Source organism: Simochromis diagramma, unplaced genomic scaffold (genome assembly GCF_900408965.1).
Source record: "Simochromis diagramma unplaced genomic scaffold, fSimDia1.1 OVJJ01000602.1, whole genome shotgun sequence".
NCBI lineage: Eukaryota > Metazoa > Chordata > Actinopteri > Cichliformes > Cichlidae > Simochromis > Simochromis diagramma.
The window spans coordinates 5249229-5272205 of NW_024387040.1; the positions used below are offsets into that span (position 1 = coordinate 5249229).

A 22977-nucleotide genomic window follows, 5' to 3' on the forward strand; every position below is an offset into this window, starting at 1 on the left:
AAGCCAACAACACACAGAAAGGTGCCCTTTAAAAAAAAAAGACTGCAGTGCTACAAATAACTAAGTGTGCCCCGTGACTCAGGAGCTTGTAGAATCACAGTTAGCAGCAACAACTTCAGGGCTTTTCTTCTGTATTACTTTATCCTGTCTCTCACGTCGCCATTGTGGAATGTTGTCTTTTTTTTTCAGGTCCCGCCACAGCATTTCAATCAGGTTGATGTCTGGACTTTGACTGGGTCATTGAAACATCTTGATTCTTTTCTTTTTCAGCCGCTCTGTTTTAGATTTGCTGTTTTGCTTGGGATCATTGTGCTTTAAGTTTTTTATTTTTATTCTTTAACTATTAAACAGATGTGGGTCCAAAACAAGTTCAAATCATGACCCCTCCACCACTGTGCTCACAGCTGGTATGAAGTGTTCGTGCTGACGTGCTGTTTGACTTTCTCCAAATGTGGTGCTGTGCATTACAGTCAAACATCTCCACTTTGGTCTTGTCTGTATAAAACACTTAAGAAGTCTTTGTGGTTTGTTTAGATGTGGCTATGCAAACTTAATCTTGTTAAGCATGTTCTTTTAGGTATTAGAGGCTCCCTCCTGGCAACCGTTCCAAACAAGCCATTGTCGTTCAGTGTTTTTCTAATTGTGCTGTCATGAACTTTAACATTTGTCCTCTTCTGGGAAGACTGGAAATCATGGCAAATGTTGAAAAACAAGTGGAACGATGGATTTCAGATTGTTTGGAAATGGCCTTATAACAGCTACCAGATTGATGGGCAGCAAAAGCTGTTTTCCAAAATCATTCCAGATGTTTTTCTTGGCATTGTACTAACATGCACCTGAATGCTCCACACCAACAAACTAGTAAAACTTCATCTGTTTTTCTAGAGCCAGTCACACTTATTAAGTGCTACTTATCCTCTCAATTCCCATTGAAGCAGTAACGGTGTGTTTTGTTTATTACAATTGTTTCTCTTTTGATTTTTTTTTCTTCCAGTACTTCCCTTCAGTCACAGCTACCACTTTTCAGAGAATAAATCACAATGGGAATAGAGCTTATTGGGACATTTTTACTTTTTTTGAGAGATTTCAAACCCTGGGCAGATTAACCAAATAAATCTCAAAGATAATACTAACTCTTTGTTATTCAGGTAAAGTGGGAAAGCAGATACTTGTGAAATGTCATATCTGCATATCTTGCCATGTAAGTTCTCCGCATAAAACTCTTGTCTGTGTCCATGACCAACTATCTGCTGTTTGTGTGTGTGTATGTGTGTGTGTGGTTAATATGTAACGTCCTGGGTCGATACAGCTGCTCCGAGCTGCTGGCTGAGCTGACAGACTCAATCTGTGTGTGTCAAATGTGTGATTAAGGAGTTCATAGTGCTCCGCGGCTTTTATCCACAGGCCTCGTCTTTCTGCCCTCCTCCCTCTCGCTTGCTTTCTCTCTCCTATTTACACTCTGTTTCCTCAATCAGTAACTTCTATGAGTCAGGGCCACACATGACACTCCGTGTGTGTCTGTGAGAACAAGCACACACACACAGGCTCTGTATTTGAGGTGAAAATCACAGAATGAAATAGAAGCGGACAGCCAAAAAATCACAGACATCCCTCTTTGGTTAGTGACCACAAAGTCTTATTGAATTTGCTCTGTCAGCTTTTGCATCGTCTCCTTTGCTGAGAATAAAAAAACACCAAAAAGCATGAATCTGATTCATAAAAACCTGGGGTGGCCTTTGTCAGAGGACCAATATTTAATTTTTAATTCAAATGTTCAGCCAATATCTGCATAGATGCCATTTCTCTTATCTAGACACTCCAAGTCAATTCCAGACCTTTCCAATCAATACCAAAGGCTTTGGCTGCCAGCCTGCTTATTGACTGATTACATTTTGTTTTTCAGGTTGTTGGACACGTATTACAATGGCCTGATAACGTCCATGCATGAATATCATGACCTCAGGTCTGCAGGGTTATGGATAGGCAGAAATGACCCTTTTAGAAGTATACACTTTATTTACAAATTCTTCTACAAGTATTTTTTCTCTTTTTAAAAAAAAAAATACAAACTCGGATAATACAACTACAGAAGTAATTTTTTTTTTAAAGTCCCTTGAACTCATTCCTCCTTGCGGGCGATATCTCTGTAAACTGGTCCTAATTTGTGTAAATATTAGGTAGAGCACTGAGGTGGGATGAGATAACCTATTTGTCACGTAACCAGCCAGCCATTCAGCCTCCACTGATTAAACAGCCCACATCAAGCGGTCCACACACAGACACACAAACACTTACATAGGCATGACCCTGTGTACACATTCTTGTATTCAGCCGGGCAGGGGGGGGGTCATATGTCAGCTGCCAAACAGTGAAACTTTATGATTGTTTAAAATATCCTTTTTTTTTATGAACCACATAACTTAACATACAGTGTGGGGAAAAAAAAAGTTTTCATGTGACTTTATGCAGTCCTGTCACAAACTAAGTGCACTTTTCCAACAAAGTTGCTTCTGAAGGAGCCACAAGACTTCTGGAACAATGTCCTTTGAGCAGATGAGACCGAATTGGAGATGTTTGGCCATAATGCTGATAACATAATGCTGGTAGCTTATCAGCACAAACACCTCATACCGACTGTCAAGCATGGTGGTGGAGGGGTGATGCTTTGGGCTTCCACCCACAGGACCTAATCCAGTGTTTTACCCTGACTCTGAATTATTGTTCCACATCAAGGCCATCGGTCCCGCAGCTAAAGCTGGGTCGAGACCGATTCATGCAACTCATAGGTACGCCAGCAAATCTACAATAAAATGGCTGAAAATTAAGAATCAAGATGTTGTAATGGCCCAAAGTCCAGCCCGGATATTGCAAAACATAAATATATGGTATTCTGAATCTTTTAAGTGAAGTTTAAATTTATTGATTTGGCTTGTTAGTAATTAATCTAATAATACAAAAAAAATCTTTCTCACAGGTCAATACTTTAGATTTGAGATGAATTCAACAGATAACATCATAATTATGAACTCCCTGTAGATTCATCCAAGTGTACTAGAATCTAGTATTATCTAATATAATATTGAAAATGTTATATCCTGCTTTATTTCATTTTTACTTGTGTAAAAAAGACTTCATTGGCTTCCAACAGGAACAAATACAGTAACTATTGTTAGAGTATTATCTTGTTAATAGATGCTAAGAATTTAAACTGCTATTCAAAGGCTTCTAAACCACAGATTTTATCTATTAAGTGAGTAATAAGATAAAAAAAAAAGGCTAAAGTCTAAATTATAAGTTAACGAAAACTTAAAATTCACATTCACCAAATATGATACATCAGCACACTTTAGTTCATCTGTCCAGCCACACGCTTGATGCCTTCAGGCTGAGCTCAGCACACACCCTGGTGCACACTGCCACCTACTGTCTAAACAGTAGAAACCCAGCTACCTGACTGAGACCTGATATGCATTTTCATTTGCCTGCCCGATCTAACTTGCACACACCTAATCACCATTTTTATTTTTTAATTCTCCCAGGGAACTCTCTGGCTTCATTTTCTCCACTTTGATGATATTTAATGAGTGATACATGCATTCTGTTTCTGTATCACTAAATTAAACTGCAAGATTCAAAGCTGTTTTGTCTCATTTAATAAGCACGTGACAACAATTTAGACTCTGAAACCGAGGCTTGCTTTCACGCTTTGCAGGAGTGAATGGGTCTGTAGTGACAAACCAGTGAATGATAAATAACATAATAATAATAATATCATAAATAATTAGATAAGTGGTAAATATAATTTAAAAAAACAACACTATAGATTAACTGATAGCTGAAAATGTCATTATTTATTTATTTGCTAATTTTATATACAGAAATGCTCAGCATTCCGAGTTCACCTTTTCAAACCAAAAGTTGCTTCTTTTTTTTTTTAAGGTCTGGAGTGTTAACGTAGTGTTGGTGTTGCCAGACACTGTAATTGAGCAATCGTTATGACAATAATAAATTTAGCTCTTAAAAACCTCCAGAAAACTGAGCTTTTCTCTGTTGTATAATCAGTGCCATCGCTTTTACTCATTTAAAGTCATTCCCCCTTTTATCAATGCCCTTCCACTTATCAGGGAAACAGCTACCCACAGAGCAAGAAGTGGGGTGGCAACCCTTTACAGGTTGCTGCCCTGTTACAGAGCCAATCATTTACACTCACATATGGACAATTTAGAATTACCAATTAACCTAACCCCACTAAGTGCATTTCTTTGGACTGTGGGAGGAAACCAGAGTACCCAGAGAGAACCCACCAAACATGGGGAGAACATGAAAACTCCACACAGAAAATCCCCGGACAGATGGTGGAGTCAAACCCTGCTCATAGGACCTTCTTGCGGTGACACAACAGTGCTACCCTGCACCCCTTTTTATACAAATTGTAATTTATTACTTTTGTTTGGCATTACTGAGAAGATATGGATACACATGATCCAGAACAGGGGAAGTTTGTCTGGTTTTCACAGATCTAACTGAGATCGTGTACAAATCCAGACATACAGCTTTCTTCAGAAAGCAAGTTTACGATATTTAAGATTATTCTCACTATTGCATTTAGGTGTAAACGCCCATATTGTCTTTACCCTTCTGTGTACTCACAGGGGAAATATAAACTAGTAGAAACCTGTCAGCTACAGCTGTGCAGATGTGAAATGCTTGTGACATGTGTGCCAGTCACTCTCAGTTCGCCGGTGAAATGAAATTCTCTTTATTTCATTTAGAGCAATCAAAGGAGGAGAATCATCACTGAGTGATGGCTCATCATGACACAGAAATACATTATCAAATGTGTGAACAGATGACACAACTGCAAGGAGTGTGTGTACAAATATCTTTTATTTTAATCAAGCACTTTATGCCATGAACTCGTATGGGATGGGCTCCAGCAGCTGTGGCTCATTTCTCTTAGTGGTGACAAAGTGAGCCTCACGAGGAGGAGCAGGCTGAGGAGACAGGAAAATGAATACAATGAAGCACAAAAATACTCCTTTAATAAATCTAATTATATTCAAATTACACATCTGGGTGGTCTTTTTACTTTTTGAATATTTCAGGCTTTAACAATTCTCTATTCACGTGTTACAATAAACTCGGCTCATACCTGGCGCTTCAGTTCCACCCAGGTGCCCTTCTGCTTGGCCTCCAGCTTCTTGCGCTCATTTTCCTTAACGCGCTGCAGGAAGCTGTCCCTGCTCTTTGAGTGCTTCACGTGCTCAATACGCACATTAATCCTCTTGGCCAGGATCTTGCCTCTGTGAGTGTGAACAATTTCAATTAACAGTTTATATAAAAAAAAGAAAAAAAAGAAACTGGGCAATGGTAACGTTTCCTTTAATTGTGTTGCGAAAATGGTCTTTCAATGTCCAAATGTCTCCTGCATAAAATCCCAGGTCAACACAGAGGAAGGTATGCTGGGATTCTTAAGGATGAAATGCTTTCCCCCACATGAATGGCCACCATGGACAGAACGGTTCATGGTAGCAAAGTGAAGATGGGGTCATCTTTCCTCTCACTAGGTAAAGTGCATGAGCCAACACACACCAGTGACAGCAGACATTTAATGCAATAATGATCACATAGTTGGAATCAAGACTTAACCCGGCCATGCCAAGTTGATCAACAGTTTCTCTGATTAGGTATTAGATTCTTTTATTTGTAGATGTTCTAAGTCATCTGGTGTGTGCTAGCTCAAAGTGCACAAATCTAAACATCCAAAAATAAAGGATCTTACTTACTTGACCTGCTTGTTGACAATGATGCCGACAGCATGTTGGGTTACATTGTAGATGCGTCCTGTCTTGCCGTGGTAGCATTTATGAGGCATACCTTTCTGAACGGTTCCTGTGCCCTGAAACAAAATCATAATAGTTTTATAAATTGCATTTCCACAAACCACTTGTCAAATTCTTTCTCATGGGGAGTAGCTGCTCAACATGTGATGCTTTTATTTAAATTAGGTCTGATTTGAATTAGGCACACTTGGTCATTAAAACACATTTTAAGACATGCACATTTCCCAAAGCACTTTATAAAGAACTCAGCACATTTACTTCATAACCACTGGGGTGTCTCAGTCAGGTAGTGCTTTGATCTTGCTTACCTTGATGTCAACAATGTCTCCCTTCTTGTAGATACGCATGTAAGTGGACAGAGGGATTGGGCCTGTGAAAGAGAAGGAAAGGCACGTTACAGACTTTATACACACACTTGTGAGCAGTTTACCTGCACTTCAAACTTTGACTCACCATGCTTGCGGAATGGCCTGCTGAACATGTACCTGGTCCCCCTCCTCTTGCCTCTGGTGTTCGTCATGATGCCTGATTACTGAGAGAAAACACTTAGATTAGACACACGTAAGTGTGACCATTGCCTACTAATGCAAACACGTAATTTTAGCAGGTGTGTAATAATATAAGTCAATAAAGGAGTTTATTTACATCTAACTGCGCCAGATGGGAAATTAGACCGACTGTCACTTAGAGAAAACATTGTTTTCAACATTGTAACAAACACGTGGAAGTTCATATTCATCACATGACTACAAACCTGCTGAATGAGCTCTTTCTACACAAACAGCCGATAAATAAAATACACGACCCCAAATATCCCTCACTTTCAACAACAGAGGTGCATTAGCCTACAAAACTACTATACATAGCCAGCGCATCACGAAACATAGCAATGCACAGCCTAGCAGGGACAATTCAGTCCGCTATACTGAGCGGTAACTAACATTTTAGAGCCACGTCATGAAAAACGCTTTAATGAAAATGTAAAATATCGGTGTTTCGTGTCTTTCAGTAGGAATAAAAGGGTTTCGGAGGGAGCAAAAAACTGCCTCTATTAAACGCTCCTCTGCCTGGCAGGCCCACATGGAGAGCCACGCTACTGAACCGGAGGGCTGTAAACGGAGAAAACTACTCCCAGTGACGCCTTTTCAACCATTAACAACACCGTGGCGCACGAGGGAACAACTGCGGTGGATATATAAGTGAAACTGTGCATGTAAGAAGGGATAATATAGATGAAAATCTACTTTTAAACAGAGAACATCTTACCCCCGGTCTCTACAAGATGGCGGGTACGGCGGAAAGAGAGAGCAATGGCCCCGAAACTCCGCCTTGTGAAGCTGATTCAGGAAGCCCGTGAGATTGCCTGAACGAAAAAACGACCGAGAGAGAGCAAGCGGTAACGCCTAGGTTGAAGACGAATGAAGAAGTCTTGGTTTTGTAGTACATGGATGGCAATTGTCAGACTTTCACATTTATGAAGTGCTGAATAATACAATAATATAATACAACAAAAAAACACTTTCCAGACGCTCAAGTAGACATCATCAGGTTGGCTCTGTGGACAAATATGATATTTCCTGATTATATTTTACTATAAGCCTAGATAGTTTTTAAAACGCATGATATTGTTTCCGTGTTTATTCTATAAGTCTAGTTTTTAATTTTAATTCACCTAAATAAAATATTTTCCAAATGAATGTTTAACTTTAGTTAGCTATAGTAACATTGGTGGAAACACTACAAAATGGGTTTTGGGGCATATTTTAGGACTGTGGTATATTTTTTAATATTAAAATACAAAAATCCAAATTTTCCTAGTACTGAACAATGTGTCATTCATTTTTTTAAATTATTTTAGCCAAATTTTTAAATTCATAACCTGAAATGCCTATATAGGTTATAATAACAAATGTAAAAATAGATCTGTATTGTGTTCATTAGCAGGGTGGATCAGTGAAACTAACTTTATATAGATAATATCATCTTTTTCACGTTCTTTCACTGTAGGGATGTTTAACTACACATCTATCTATCTATTGAACTGATTGAATTTAGTTGATACCCTCCTTCCTCTAATTTTCACATTTTGAAAAGCCATCAGTGTGCAAGACTGAACCCCTTTGCGGGCCTGTTCAGGTCCCAGAATTATATGTTTGACACGTCTGTCATATGTGTTTTCTCGCAAATTTATTATTTGTTCCGGTAATTTTAACGCTAGGTATTTACTTAATTAAATTTGATTAAATTTTGTCCTAGAATGGCAGTCTTAAAATAAATTATTTGAAAAAAGAAAAAATGAAGATAGAAGAACAGTTGTGTGCAACGCAATGAGGACTTACTCAATGGCCCTGGATGCAATGTAAGCATGCGCAACACTTGACTTCAGTCAACCTTTAATTTCTTCAGTGACATGGGCCTCAACAACACGTCACGTGATATTGCTTGATTTTTATTCGCCAGATAACTGCATCTGAGTAGGCATCGAAGAAATGTCATAATGTGTGAATACAATAGCCACAAGCTTTTTTATATACGCTGTATTGAAGCTACTCACTTCCGTGATTAAAGCTAAAACGGAAGCACCCGACAGAGAACGCTCTCGCGTTCTTGAGCAATTGGACCTTCCGTCGCGAGCTCAGCAGAATCTACCCTCACGAGGGGAGCCAGCCCAGTCTTGTCAGCGCGCTGCGGTGTGGTGGAAGATGGCGCTAGCCGAATGGAAATCCTAATGACAGTCTCCAAATTTGCCTCTTTTTGTACCATGGTAAGTGCGCGGCAGTCTCATACTGTTATTAGTCAGACTATAGGGTGGTACGGAAACCGCGGCTGTGCTGCTATTGGCGTTTTAAGCCGTGGAATTAGAAATGAAAGCAGTAAATTTTGCTGCCAGTGCTAGCCAAGCAGTTTTTCGTCTATAGCCCAGCCAAGCAAGCAGCCACCCACCGCCTTCTCCGCTCCCCGCTTTTTGTTAACGACAGTTGACGGGCACACGGGAATGCTTGCTGCTTTATTACTCATAGCTTGACGACTTATTTGGTTAACATTTCTCACAGCTTCCCCGGTGACAGTGCACCTGCTGCACCTGTGATTTACAGCTAACTAGCTAACGTGAAGGTAACTAAAGCTAAACCAGTGTTTCTGCTTGCCAGCAACTGAAACACAGCTGGATAATGGGTGACTTCCGAGGATTAATCTGCGGTATGTGACGGGAAAACAATGAGGAGAACAGACAAGTTGTCGTGGGAATCTGCCAGATAATATTAACGCGGGCAATGACGACATTGTTTAACATTAGCTGCGCAGTTGTGGACCCATTCCAGGTCCAGATCTACTCTGCACAGTTTGTTGCTGTCTGCACGGCGCGTCCTAGCCTTTCACCCGTACTAAATAATACCAAAGGGATACATATGCAGCCACCGAGTCATTGTAAACTTCAGAAACCTTTGAAATTGAACGTTTTCTGTTCTGAAACATGCAGTTTTGTTCAGTTTTGCTTCTCGTGTTGACTTGAGTTGTGTCTAAGAACAGTTAAGGAATTATGACTCCTGGCAAAAAAAGGTTTAATATGAAAAAAGCTGGTCTTGGAGCTTTAAGCACCCACTGTTTTTTCATTTATAGCAGCATACATGACCTTGAGAATGTGAAGCTAAGACAGGATTTGCATTGGGATTCGGATGCAGTGTTGAAGAAAATTATCTGTCTTGTTTGAGGACAGTAAAATATTTGTCTGTCTGCTGTGTTTACAGGGCGCCAATGCCTCTGCTCTGGAGAAAGAGATTGGATCTGAGCAGTTTCCAGTCAATGAGCACTACTTTGGTCTGGTCAATGTAAGTGAGCAGTAACACTACCTGTGTTGCATCTGTACCTGACAAGTGCTCACATTGGGTTTTCCTCTTGTTTGTAGTTTGGAAACACTTGCTATTGCAACTCAGTGCTGCAGGCTCTGTACTTCTGCCGGCCTTTTCGGGAGAAGATCTTGGCGTACCGGAGTCAGCCTCGACGGAAGGAGAACCTGCTTACCTGTCTGGCTGATCTGTTTCACAGCATTGCCAACCAGAAAAGGAAAGTGGGAGTCATACCACCCAAGAAGTTTATCACACGACTGCGCAAAGAGAATGGTGAGAGGAACTGATCCAGACAGGGAGATTGGTGGAACAAAAAAAGACATTGCAGAGGGTGAAACTATAATTTGCTGACCTGCAGAGACAGCAAGTAGGGCTGGGCGATATGGCCTAAAATCCATATCACAGTATAATTTGAAGCATGTGCGGTAACGATATATATTGCGATATATTCTTTCCTTCTGTATAACGTATTTTACAAACTATAAGGCACACTTAAAATCCTTTAATTTTCTCAAAATTTGACAGTGTGCTTTATGTATGAATTGTGGTTGTGCTTACTGACCTCGAACAGATTTTATGTAGTAAAGGTGCACAGAAATCTGTCAAAAAATGTTTTAGTACAACTTTGGTAAGCTATGAAGCTGCACCGTTTGATGGACTGCCAGAGCATTACAGCTACCGTAGTCAGGAGCCTTGCAGAGTAATCTGGGTCCAAAACTCCGTCTGCTTCAGGTCCCAAAGTCAAAGGAACACTGCGGCATCACTGAGAGTTAAAAACTGTCTAAATTCTTGCATCTTTAATAAAATGATCAGCGTTGCTGCTTTACCAGGTGTAACAATTAAGTTTAACATCCAGGCATCCATGAAAACAGAATTTATTACATTTAACAGAGTTAGAAGTTAGCAGGAAGTTAGCTCGCTAGTTTCCACCTAAACATGATATAGCATGTTCTGACTGAGAGATGTCTGAAAAAATTCAAACCTACAGCTCTGCTATCACTTCCAACATAAATGAAGACAGAAAACTAAACAGCAGTGATGTTTGTAGGGTTACTGAAGTTGGACTAGCTGGTATATAATGTTGTGCTACGTGATCGCTAGCTACACAGCTACGTTAGCATAACATTAGCACAGTGAAGCCCGAGGATGAACGCTAACTTTTTTCCACTCGATGAAAGCTAACGTGAGAGTTTCTGGTGGTTAGGGACAAATGCAATCACATGGCAGGATCCTAAAAACGGACCAAACTTCAGTCAGGAGAACAGCTGAGATAATCCATCCATCCACAATAAGAGGTTAGTCATTAATATACTGCACCAACATGGGAATAGAGCAGCTGCGAGAGAATTCAACATTAATGCTGAAAGTGGAGGAAGCTCAGGTTTTGGCTTTCCCCATATTCCAAAAGTGCTTCTTCTCTTTGCTATTACTGCAGCCCGGCATAATTTGCAGATGATGTTGTTTGTAGCTGCAATGCTTTCGACCAAAACAATATACCGTTTATACCGCCCACCCCTGACAGCAAGACATCTTGTTGTTGTTGTTGCTTCTGAACTTGGAGAAACGCTAAAAATGCTGCTTTTTGTTGCGATTTTTATTCCTCAGAGCTCTTTGACAACTACATGCAGCAGGATGCTCACGAGTTCCTAAACTACCTGCTGAATACTATTGCTGATCTGCTTCAAGAAGAGAGGAAGCAGGAGAAGACAAACGGCCGCCTGGCCAATGGCACTTTGGACTCGCAGAACAACAACAGCAATGCCACACCTGCCCCCACTTGGGTCCATGAGATCTTCCAAGGCACTCTGACCAATGAGACGCGCTGCCTCACCTGTGAAACGGTGAGATTCTTCACTTCATTCTGACACATAAGGTGTCATATCATCTTAACAAGACGGTTGCTTAAACAGATTTGTTCAATATGCTTGCAAGGATAAAGCTGCAGTGGCACCACAGAGCTTAGTTTTTGTGCAAACATTGTTTAACTTAAGGAATTAAAACCTAAGACCTGACCGTGTAGTTTAACAGTTATTCTAACCTTTACAAGTCTTTTTTTTTTTTTTTTTTTTTTCAGATAAGCAGCAAAGATGAGGATTTTCTGGACCTCTCTGTTGATGTAGAACAGAATACCTCCATCACACACTGCCTCAGGTAAAGCAACACTGCTGCATCAGCAATTGAAGGAACAGGATTAGTAGCTCCGTGCAACGATTGTGAAAAATGACACCTATTTGATGGTTCCAGGCTCTTAAAAGATAGCATTTGCTGCCTGTTTTCTTCTTACACTTCGTTTCTTTGGGTTTTGGACTGTTGGTTAGACAAAACAAAGCCATCTGGAGACAACAGGCTGGGCTCCTGGAAACTGAAATGGATCATTTTCACTGTCTTTCGATTGAAAAGATCAAGTAACTGCAACCATTTTAGATCTTTCCTAACACATCTTGTTGAAGCCCACTTAAGTCAGACTGAAGTTATTATTAACATTTTTGTTACCGGCCATTTCATGTCAGAATAGCTCCTGCAAAAAGGCCTGTTATTAACTGGAAGTGAGTCACACCCTGCATTTTGTTGTATTTTTAAATGTGGAGTTAAAATTGACCGATTTTCTCTTTTGATTCCTCTCAGAGGTTTTAGTAACACAGAGACACTGTGCAGTGAGTACAAATACTACTGTGAAGAATGTAGAAGCAAACAGGAGGCACACAAGAGGTCAGTGTATAGGTTCATTTTTAATGTATGATTTTGTTTGTGGTTGGACATTTATATCCAGCGTTGCACTCGTCATTGTTCTTTTAATGTAGGATGCGTGTAAAGAAGCTGCCGATGATCCTAGCTCTGCACCTGAAGCGCTTTAAATACATGGAGCAGCTGCAACGCTACACCAAGCTGTCCTATCGCGTCGTCTTCCCCCTGGAACTCCGCCTCTTCAACACCTCCGGGGACGCCACCAATCCTGAGAGGCTGTATGACTTGGTCGCCGTGGTGGTGCATTGTGGGAGGTGTGTATGTGAACACATAACCGGTATAGAGAGATAAACACTTAATTCTTTGTTTTAATATTAAAATACATTTGAACCCGTAGGCTCAAGAGTAAAGTTGCATTACATCTGAATCTCATAGGGCAACATGTAGACTCTTGTGCATGGGTGGTGCAGTGGTTAGCACAGTTACCTTAGTTTGAACCTTCCTGAGGCGCCTGTGGTGTTAGCTTGCTATGTGTTACTACCTTTCTTCTAGCTACTCCGGTTTCCTCCCATGGTCCAAAGGCGTGCATGTTAGTAGGTTAACTGCTGATTCTAATCTGGCTGTAGAAGTGGAAATGAGGTAGATAAAGTAGATATGACAAAGTTTAGCTCATTTAAGTTTCCATCAATGCTCAGCTGTGTTCTCCTTTATGTCTGTGCTGCCTTTGACCCAGTGTCACTGGGAGTTAGTCTGTCTGTGTTTATTCAAGGTGTTTCACTGCTTTTCAGCAAATGGATGCTGAAACAGAGTCCAGTTTTCCACAGCTGTTTTAGGAATAATAGATTACACTTGAGTTTTTCTGTCTCCTGTCGAGCTAAATTCCAGGGATGAATTCGTAGCATGACATTGATGGTCAAGGCTAAAGCCGCTGATTAGTCACAGAAATAAAACCGACAATTATATCATGCAGCAATTTCTCTCAATTTTTTGTAAATTGGTTAGTCCGTAAATGTAAAGAGAAAGTAAATATTTCCATTTAATGAACGTTACTCACTATTGAGAATGAAGAATGACACTATCAAGTCATTCTTAATTGGGGGTTCACTTTTCTACTCCTTATTGCCTTCTTACTGGGTGCAAGTGAAATACTTCAGTGTTTACCTTTGACAGGTGAACTGCTCATGATGTTACAGAGATGAACCGTACCAAAAAAAAAAAAAAAACGTCTGTCTTCCAAGTACAGTTTATATTGCCCTTTATCTCTTCCCAGAAAAGCAAAATAAACAGCAACTCTAAAATATATGGTAGTGGTCTGCCAGCTGTTCACCGCACATCCGCCACTTGTTTTTCCACCTGTCTGGACATACTTATATTTAGGGGTCATAAAATATCTTAACAGGCTTTTACTGCAAAACTTTCCAGGAACCTGAGTTGGTAGAAGCAACTGCATCAGCCACATAGTCTGCCAATCATTCTCTGTAATGGAAGCCCCAGGCTCTATCCCACTTTTCAGATTTCAGCACATTAGTTGCTAGATTTTACTTTTATGCATTATGCTCACCGAAGACCAGAAACAAGGTACACCAAGAGTCTTCCCCCAGCAAGTCAGCGTGCCCTCCTTACCACAAAAACTAACTAACTAACAGACTAAAACCAGGAATACAGTGGGTGTGTGGATTCTCTGATTTCTTGTCCTCATCACTTGCTCTGTGACACAGCTAACATAAAAAACGGACCCCGTACCGTTTTTGAAAGATGCAACACGGGGAGCCGCTTCTGAAATGCTCCATCAGCTCTGGTAGCTGCGATGTACCTATACCCAGAGTATTCCTGGGAAACTCTAACCCTCAATGTGATAAATCTTGGCCTCACAACCCACAGGACACTGTGTACTCCAATGTCCGCTCTCTGACAGGTCACAGCTGTTTCAGAGGCACAAAGGAGACCTAAACAATAACAATCAGGCTGGCACTTTTAATAACTGGTCTCATAATGATGATTCAAAGCTCGCATTGTTAAGCTTGCCTGCTTAAACTCGGCAACATTAAGAAACATCAAATTATGATATGTTTTCTAACCCTTTCCTATCATTTCGTCAGGCTTATTGCATCATAAGAATAGAAAGTGTTACATCAAAGCTGCACAGGTGAAGCTGAGGTTAGTCGAGTTAGACAGAATTAATAACTGCTTTCGATTTCAGTTTTATACAAAAAAGGGCTTGAGGCGCTTCCTGGCATATTGTTGTACTTACCGGACTTACTTGCAGTCGTGTTAACATTTTCATAATTAATAGTTAAAGCTTTGATTGTACCGGTCTTGGCACTTAGCAGTAGAGAAGTGTCTGAAAACCAAACAAATGCAGATGACTCACTTCAAGTGAAGAGTGTTGATTTATATTGAGTGTTTTATATACAGAGTGTTTTAATCCATTAATGCTTATAAATTGGTAATGTAGAAGTCATTTCTTACCCTTTCTCTCACTTGCTGCTGAATCTGTTGTATTATTACAAACCTCCACGTTTAGATGGTCACTGTTGATTTTAGATTTGTGCAGTGAATCTTTGCAGAGTATACAATGTAACTAACGTATGTAAGTGGTAGATGTACGCCATAGCCTCGATGTCCTCCATTGTTCTCTTGGGTTTGTGTTGCATACAAATTATGTCATTGGGCTTTCGGGCCACCTTTCTATGACAGCCCCACCCATATTAAAGTGGTAATCAGTCGTAATGGGGAAAATGGCTCAAACTGAGTGGACCTGAGTAAGTGCTTGTTGGGGGAAAAACTCGAGTCGTTTTGGCAAATCTCCCTCCATCAGTTTGCTGACGTCTCTGTCCTCCTATTGAGGTGATGATTGTTATTCTTACTGATTCATTCAAAAACTGCAGTGGAAAAGTAGCTGGAAATGCACAGGAAGAATTAACAGTACCGAACAGGCTAATCACGTGGTTTTGTTACATTTCCAGGGAGTTGGATGTCAGATAAGGGTGTAGGGTGTAGTTTTAACACCGAAATATAAATCTGCTGTCAGGCTTAATGGTTAAAAGTGACTTTGCTGAGCTAATGTGCTGTTTTATTTCTCTTCAGTGGTCCAAACAGGGGTCACTACATTGCCATTGTGAAAAGTCACGACTTCTGGTTGCTGTTTGATGACGATATTGTAGAGGTGAGCGAGTTTATTTGTGTGTTTGTGTGATTTAGAGTTCACTGTAAGCCTCTATTTCTAAAGAAAAATCATTCTCCATTTCTGTTCCACAGAAAATCGATGCACAGGCCATAGAAGAATTCTACGGTCTCACTTCTGAAATCTCCAAGAACTCTGAGTCGGGCTACATCCTCTTTTATCAGTCCAGAGACTAAATTTGGATCCTTGTGTGTTACTGCATAACCCAAGAGAAATGCTCTGTTTCCTCTCTGTGGACGGCGGCAGACTTTAAACGCACCACAGCAGCCTGCACGGTGTCATACCTGCCTGCACAGCTGTAATCCATACCTGTGCTTTTTACACACTCAGCAGTGCAGCTCAGCCGTGGAAATTCCCCATACGTACCAGCCTGACCCCGTCCTTCCTGCCCCTTCCACAGCCCCCCGCCCATCATCCGCTGCTGCTGCTGCTGCTCGGACAATAAGACGATACTGAATGCAAACTGTGTCAAGATTGTTTTTAAAAAAGAAAAAGACTTTGAATGAGGGTTGTACAGATGTTTGTTGGTTGTATGAGTGGCGTTTTAGTTTTAGCTTTGGGTGTGGGTTGAATGGGTATTTAATAATTCATATGATGTAACATTGGCCTGGTGTCTTCACCCCCCACATTGTGACCTGGAACGTACTGAGAGAGGATCATGGATGTAAAGGAAGATCAATTGTTGGGGGGAGTGGGTGGGTGTCCCACATAGAGGACACACCAGGCTGTGTATTTCTACAGTGTACAGAATGGTATTTGTATAAATATTACAAGAAGATAATATTATCATAGGAAAATGTTAGACCTTGAGAAGACGTATTAACACTATGGTGCACTTTTGATACCGTTTTGTAGGTGTTGGCAAGCTTAATGTGAGGGTTTGCTTGGAAAAAAAGGCCTGTTGTGAAGCGATCATTTTCTGTTTTAAAGAAAAAGAAATAAAGCCAGTAAGAATGAGGCTGGGTGTGCTCCCTTTTTCGAGTCCCACAGGTGCACACTGATGACTCATATGGGGAACTCAACATCGCCCCTTAGTGGTGTTATTTGGTATTCCAGCTTTCCCGCTACAACAGGAGCTATTTTTAATCCATTCAGGCCCAAAAAGACAGGTCCCTTTAAAGAAACGCGCACAGCCGTTGTTACCCCCTGCATGGTCAGTTAAGTGTAGTCAGGTGTATTCACCTCCCCACCCGATTCACTTCACACGAGGTGTCTCTGAGGCAGAGGTGCAAGGGGATGTGACAAAGAAGATGGAGGACAGCGGGAACGGGAGGAGGTTGGGTGACACACATCTGGGTAGCTGTTAATAGCACAGACGGGACCAGAATAGCAGGGCGTCGCGGGAGGAAACCGAGCCTCTGCATCCAGCACCTTCACGCGTGAAACGAGTCGGGTAGCAAAAAGGAGAAAAAAGCCGGGTGGGGGTAGGGGTCATAGAAACTAACAAAACCCTGCAGATCAGGTGATCAAACCTCATGAGATTAGGATCCAGTGTTGCACTATCATATGTGTGCTCTTTGCACGGAAATCGTGTCAGAAAAAGCGAACCGTGCCGTACTAGAGCGCAGACACCTGTACGCGCGCTTCACACCTGTCTTTGTCCTTGAGACGCCACGGACTAGACACATTTAGCTCTTTAACTGAGTTTAGCCGGTCTCTGGCAATCTGGCCCATTTGGGACTCCTCCTCCTTCATCACCCCTCCACCCCCCTCGCACTCACACCTCCTCTTCATCTCTTCCGCCGCTGCTCCGCTCGCTGCTCCCTGCACAGCCGCAGTCCACAGCGATGCGCCGTTAACGGCTGAGCCGCTCCGCGCTCTTTTTCTGCTTCCATTTATCCCCCTCTCCCGAGCTGCGTCTCCGTCCACAGTGAGATACCGTGGAAATGTCAGGCTGTCGTTCTTCAATCTAGACCGGGACGTCTCAGCTCACAGAGTCAAGGTAGGCTGGGTGTGGAGGCGCATTATTGAGCATCCTTGACATGCATGGAAAGATGCCGCCTGTGTGTGTGCGTGTGTTTTTTTCCTCCCCCTACAGCATCCTTTTGCTGACGTGGAGCAGCCAGTGTGTTTCTTATGCAAGGTGCACAAGATAAAACGGCACTTATGGTATGAGAGGAAGAAACAAGCAATTCCTGAAATAACGGGTGCGGTGTCTTCTGTTGTGGAGAGCGGGACTTGTCTGTGAATTAACTTACTGCTATCGCCTCTGGTAGTTTATCGATATTTGGCTGTCTTGGCCTGGGATTTTTTTCTGCAAAGCATGCTCTGCTTTATGTTATCCTCTTGGGATTTTTTTCTCTTGCCACATTAAAAAAGTGTTATAATCTCCTTAGCAGCCATGGGTTAAATTCCCAAAGGAAAATACCAGTTAGCCGTATGGAGCAGCGTATTTCTTCAGCGCAGGCTTTTATTGTTTTAAAAGGATGGAAATGAAAAATACAGATTTTTCTTTTATTTAATTCAAGCAACACTGAGGTAATGTGAGGGTTTGCTAATTTGCTCTTAAAGTTCTGTGCACCACCTGCACTGTATATAACCTTGACTGTCTGTGGAATGAGTTACCCTGGGTCTTAACAGCATGGATTGAGATGTATGATGCAGACAGTACTGATGAAACAGCCCCTGTTTTTGTCTTCCCGTGTAAAAAGCCCAAAACATAGAAAAAGAGGCACTTGTGGCCGGTTTATATGATGCTTCTTGTGCTCTTTTTGGCCATCAAAGTATGCATAACATCAGGGTGACCTGTATTTGTTTTTGTCAATTTCAGACGGGGGGCACAATGAGTGAAGAGCCACCAGTCACCCCCAGCTGGCTGGCTCCTGATTCCACAGCTTGGGCCAGTGGAGGTGGTGGACCAATGGACAACAGCACCACCCTGGGGACGCTTCCACCGGAAGACTCCCTGCGGCCCAGCCAGCTGCCGCTGCTGGTCAACCCCTGGGACATTGTGCTGTGCTCATCTGGGACTCTGATAGCCTGTGAGAATGCTCTGGTGGTGCTTGTGATCTGGCAGAACCCGGCGCTCAGAGCTCCCATGTTCCTGCTGATTGGCAGCCTGGCATTGGCTGACCTGCTGGCCGGCCTGGGCCTCGTACTGCACTTCACCTGTGCCTACTTGCTTCGCTCTGATTCAGCCCAGTTGCTGACTGTGGGCTTGATAGTGGCCTCATTCTCTGCTTCTGTCTTTAGCTTGCTGGCTATCACTATTGACCGGTACCTATCATTGTATTACGCCCTCACCTACAACTCAGAGCGGACAGCGGCCTTCACCTACACCATGCTTGTGCTGCTGTGGGGCCTGTCCCTTTGTCTAGGCCTGCTGCCCGTCACAGGGGTCAACTGCCTAGCGGAGGCGGCTACATGCAGCGTGGTGCGGCCGCTGACAAAAAATAACATCGCCGTGCTGTCTGTCTCCTTCTTGCTGCTCTTCGGTCTCATGCTGCAACTCTACGTCCAGATCTGCAAGATCGTGATGCGCCACGCTCACCAAATCGCCCTGCAGCACCACTTCCTGGCTGCCACACCCCACTACGTCACAACCCGAAAGGGCGTGTCCACCCTAGCCATCATCCTGGGTACCTTTGCCGCCTGCTGGATGCCATTCACTGTCTACTCGCTCATCGCTGACTACACGTACCCGCCGCTCTATACCTACGCCACGCTGGTGCCTGCCACCTACAATTCGGTCATAAACCCGGTCATCTATGCCTTCAGGAACCAGGAGATTCAGAAGGCGCTGTGGCTGGTGTGCTGCGGCTGTGTTCCCACCAGTGTGGCCCACCGTGCACGGACTCCGAGTGATGTCTGACCAAGCAGACCCAGGTGGGAAGAAAGAGAGGCAACCTGGGTCAGCTCTGCTCCTCACTGGATCTTACCAGTGCCAAAGAGAGAGCAGCAGCAGAGGAGGTCTGGGGCAGTAGTGGAGGGCTGTGGCTTGAGCTCTGGCCTGGAGATGTCAGTGGCAGACGCAGATTGGTTAATCATCCACAGCCAAATGGATGCATGGATGGATGGCTAGATGGCATTTTTTTCTTTGATACACGTACCACAGGGCAAAGTATCTCACTGTCTTCCCCAATAAAGACCACTATCAGGACTTCCTCCCGTTCAACCCATGCCACACCCTTCCTCATGTCTGCAGAGAGCACTGAGTGCATCACATGTTAAAGGCAGCAGCTGTATATATAAGACATGCATACACTAAGCGGAACCGGACCACTTGAGGACATGTGCTTATTTTCCACCAACAGGGAGGAATTGTTAGTTTGCGCCTGCGTGTGTGCATGTGTGTCTGCGTGTGTGTTTGTGTAAAAACCTCACGGCGCATTAGTTTGTGATGAGCGGAGAAGGAAGGAGGGAGGGAGCCGACCGCGGCTCAGTACGCAGGCATTTCCACAGCAAAGCCCGTCTGGAGCAGCAGCAACCCGGCAGCTCTGCTGCTGCACTCTGAACGTGCGTCGAAAGCTAAACAGCCGCGGAGAGCTATAAATAGACCCGGAGCTCTCTGATCTGCGCCCTGCGTTCTCAACGGAAAGAAATCAAGCCGCTCCCTCTTTCTTTTCTCCCCTCTCTCATGTTCTCATCCCTTTTTTCCACCCTTTCTGGAGGTATTTTAGTTCAGCTCGCATCTCTGAGGGCCAAGACAAAGCACTTGAGAGACTTTCCCCATTAGCCCCCTCTTTCATTTTTTATTATATGGATGGAGGCATCAAACCATATAGAGGCCTGTTGGATTAAATAACATGACTCCTCTCCTCCTCCACCTCCTGAGGGGAGATTTACATTTCAAACATATAAAAGAAAAACAGCTGAGGAATAACATGGGTGGTGAAATTAACACAGCTGATCAAATAAATGGAACCAGAGTAGCAAAATTATACTACTTATTTTATTTGATCATGTTTCCCTCCCGAAGAGCCTCAACCTCATTAATAGGTGTGCATGTAATGGCCCGGTTTAATTTGCATGCAGGTCCCTCATTGCTCTTCCCGAGTTCAGTGTGGTAGGTCACACAGGTCGCTGCAGGCAATGTGCCGTGGTTTCCTGATGTCGCCATGACCCAAATAATTGTGTTTATGTATAATGTACCTCACATTGAAAGAGCTAAAATCATTGCACCAAGGTCACAGGAGAGGTTTTTGTTTCAGCATTTTGCTTCAGATGCTCTGATAATGATCATTCCACATCACTCCTCAGCTGCTCTGAGTTAGTTCTCCAGAATATTTTGGTTTAAAAACTGGTCTGCAACCTTCTCGAAATCGTCAAGTCCTTATTTTCTATTCAGCAATAACTAGCCTGTGATTGGTAGTTATTTTTTAGACGCGAAGCAATACTCAGACAGCAATAACATCCGCATCCCACCGCGACTTCTTCCTACAGAGTCAAGTACCATCTTGGCGATGTGTTGCAGAGAACAGGCTCAGCGAACTACGAGTGATGCTTCAGAGATACATCTTCAAATGGATGATAGACACATAATCACTCCCATGGCTGAGGGGAAAAAAAAAAAAAAGAGGATGAAACTACTCATTCATCACAGTGACACCACTGCCTCATTTCTCCACAACCCTACATCGGTCTTCAATCATTTATCACACCGGGGTGAAAATGTGAACTTTCTTTTCCTGTTGCCTCTGCCTTTTGTGAGCATACGAACTGTCCGTCCTGAGTTTTGTAATCTCAAATGTGTGATTTGGGACTGTTTTGCATGGTCTCTGGGTGTGTGCATGTGTGTGAGTGTGATCCATCAGCTCAGCAGACCAGAATCTGTCTCCTTGTGTGGGTCAGAGGGGGAATAATGTAGGTCTGAGACATATCAAGTCCTGTTGACCTCTGACCTTATAGGAATATGATGTAAGTCTTCCTGTCAATTCTGAAATAAGTGGCCTCGTTATATGTTTGTAGAGCTTCTTGGAAGGAGATGGGACTAGGAGGTGGGTGCAGTGGCTGGAGGGAGCTCCAGCACCTCAAGCCAAAGTGAAACGGACTCTAAATGAACTGGGATCCTAGTCCTGCTGGTGTCTTCTGTCTCCTCTATCACTAATATTTTACTCTACGTTAAACAGTTTAGTCTGGTTGAGGCAGGTGTCCGTTAAGTGACCTCTGAATGATCCTATGAGCTAAAAAAAGGCTACTTCCAAATAAAAAGATAATGTCTCTTCTTTCCTTTCTTGCTGCTTCCCCCAACTCTCAGAGAGCCTGATTTGTGGGGCTCCCAGTATTAATCTTTCTGGCCTCAGACCAGGTGGGATCAGTGAGGAAAGTTAAAGGACAGCATTTCCAAGCATTGGAGTGTAGCCCTTGTATGTGAACTTGTGCACAGTGTCAGACTGCACCCTGTAGTCATTTGATTAGCACCGACAGGTCAGACTGGCACACCACAAACCATCACAAACTCTTGTTACTTTACCTTTGGAGAAAAGTCTATTTTGTTATATTCATTGAGAAGTTCTATTTTTTTCCACTTCAGTCTGGCTTGACTTCTTTCGGATTCTGATGTTGTCTTGATATATTAACCGCGCTGTAAAGCCTTTTTCTGAATGTAGTATTTATCAACTTGTTTAACCGACTCTCTCGACTTGTGTGTTTCTGTAAATAAGGCATGCCGAAGAGGAGGGACTTTATACCCACCGTGCATGGTGCTACCAAAGCCAGTCAAACTACAGGATGAGTTAAGGTTGCACCATATTTTCAGTGACATTTCTCCACTTTGGCTGTTAACGTGGACTCTTTGTTCAGTTAAGACTTTACTTTCCTCGCTTCAATATGCACCAGTTTGTCAAGGCTGGTTACAGGATGATTAGGAAGGCTTGGCTAAGCGTATGGGAGATGTTTTGGTGGTACGTGACTTTCTCTCATTGGTGAATGTGAATCTCTTGTGTGCAGCCAACAGTATTGTTGAGATTTTCATTGTTGAACATGTGAAAAAGGGCTTTGTATCCAAGAAAGGCAAACGACTGTGATGTTGGATGTAATACTAACCTGTAGACGCACCTGTTAATGTACCCAAAGGTTTCACGGTGTCATAGTACTTAAGGTTGTGTACTAAACAGCGGTTATTTTTGGTGGGTAATGTTGCCAGTAATGGGCGCTTAGTTAAGCAGGAGAAGACCTAATTTAGAGCTAAATATCAAAACACTCAAGGGTAGGGATGGGCAATTAATGCTCCCAAGGGGAAACCTGAGAAACTGAGACTGTTGTGGAGGGCCCCACCCTGCTGCCAGGGTACACCCTGGACATGTCAACGTCAAAGGATAAATTGGAGATAAATTACCTGAATTTCAGAGTTTTCCATCTATATATGAATCCCACCGCCCCACTACAAGCAGTTTGTTCTTGTTTCTGCGCCCCACCTCTCCTCTCTTTTTCAATTAATTCGTCGCTCATTTGTACATGGGGTTCTGCCTGGCTCGGGAGC

The 22977-nt window shown here is 42.7% G+C and overlaps 3 protein-coding genes across 3 annotated transcripts; 2 read left to right on the top strand and 1 right to left on the bottom strand.

Annotated features, from left to right (window-relative positions):
- Positions 1-4868: 4868 nt before the first annotated feature.
- rpl21 (ribosomal protein L21) lies at positions 4869-7208 on the bottom strand. Its single transcript, XM_040043725.1, has 6 exons — positions 7110-7208; positions 6297-6375; positions 6152-6213; positions 5787-5899; positions 5153-5303; positions 4869-4994 (listed from the first exon to the last, which is right to left on the bottom strand). The coding sequence occupies exons 2-6, from the start codon at positions 6361-6363 to the stop codon at positions 4905-4907; spliced, it is 483 nt and encodes a 160-aa protein (XP_039899659.1). The 5' UTR covers positions 6364-6375; positions 7110-7208; the 3' UTR covers positions 4869-4904.
- Positions 7209-8244: 1036 nt separating this feature from the next.
- Positions 8245-16444, top strand: usp12a (ubiquitin specific peptidase 12a). Its single transcript, XM_040043723.1, has 9 exons — positions 8245-8607; positions 9590-9670; positions 9748-9961; positions 11294-11529; positions 11763-11839; positions 12314-12397; positions 12490-12687; positions 15461-15539; positions 15632-16444. The coding sequence occupies exons 1-9, from the start codon at positions 8560-8562 to the stop codon at positions 15731-15733; spliced, it is 1119 nt and encodes a 372-aa protein (XP_039899657.1). The 5' UTR covers positions 8245-8559; the 3' UTR covers positions 15734-16444.
- A 190-nt stretch (positions 16445-16634) lies between these two features.
- On the top strand, positions 16635-21680 carry gpr12 (G protein-coupled receptor 12). The gene is made up of 2 exons (XM_040043724.1): positions 16635-17499; positions 18328-21680. The coding sequence occupies exon 2, from the start codon at positions 18340-18342 to the stop codon at positions 19366-19368; it is 1029 nt and encodes a 342-aa protein (XP_039899658.1). The 5' UTR covers positions 16635-17499; positions 18328-18339; the 3' UTR covers positions 19369-21680.
- Positions 21681-22977: the final 1297 nt, after the last annotated feature.

Bases quoted from the DNA above. Each gene is read 5' to 3' on its own strand.
- rpl21 (XM_040043725.1), bottom strand. From the start codon at position 6,363: ATGACGAACACCAGAGGCAAGAGGAGGGGGACCAGGTACATGTTCAGC. The intron at 6,214-6,296 runs GTGAGTCAAAGT...TCTCTTTCACAG, and splicing joins CAGGCCATTCCGCAAGCATG to GCCCAATCCCTCTGTCCACT. The intron at 5,304-5,786 runs GTAAGTAAGATC...TCACACTCACAG, and splicing joins ATTGTCAACAAGCAGGTCAA to AGGCAAGATCCTGGCCAAGA.
- usp12a (XM_040043723.1), top strand. From the start codon at position 8,560: ATGGAAATCCTAATGACAGTCTCCAAATTTGCCTCTTTTTGTACCATG. The intron at 9,671-9,747 runs GTAAGTGAGCAG...TCTTGTTTGTAG, and splicing joins ACTACTTTGGTCTGGTCAAT to TTTGGAAACACTTGCTATTG. The intron at 12,398-12,489 runs GTCAGTGTATAG...CTTTTAATGTAG, and splicing joins AAACAGGAGGCACACAAGAG to GATGCGTGTAAAGAAGCTGC.
- gpr12 (XM_040043724.1), top strand. From the start codon at position 18,340: ATGAGTGAAGAGCCACCAGTCACCCCCAGCTGGCTGGCTCCTGATTCC.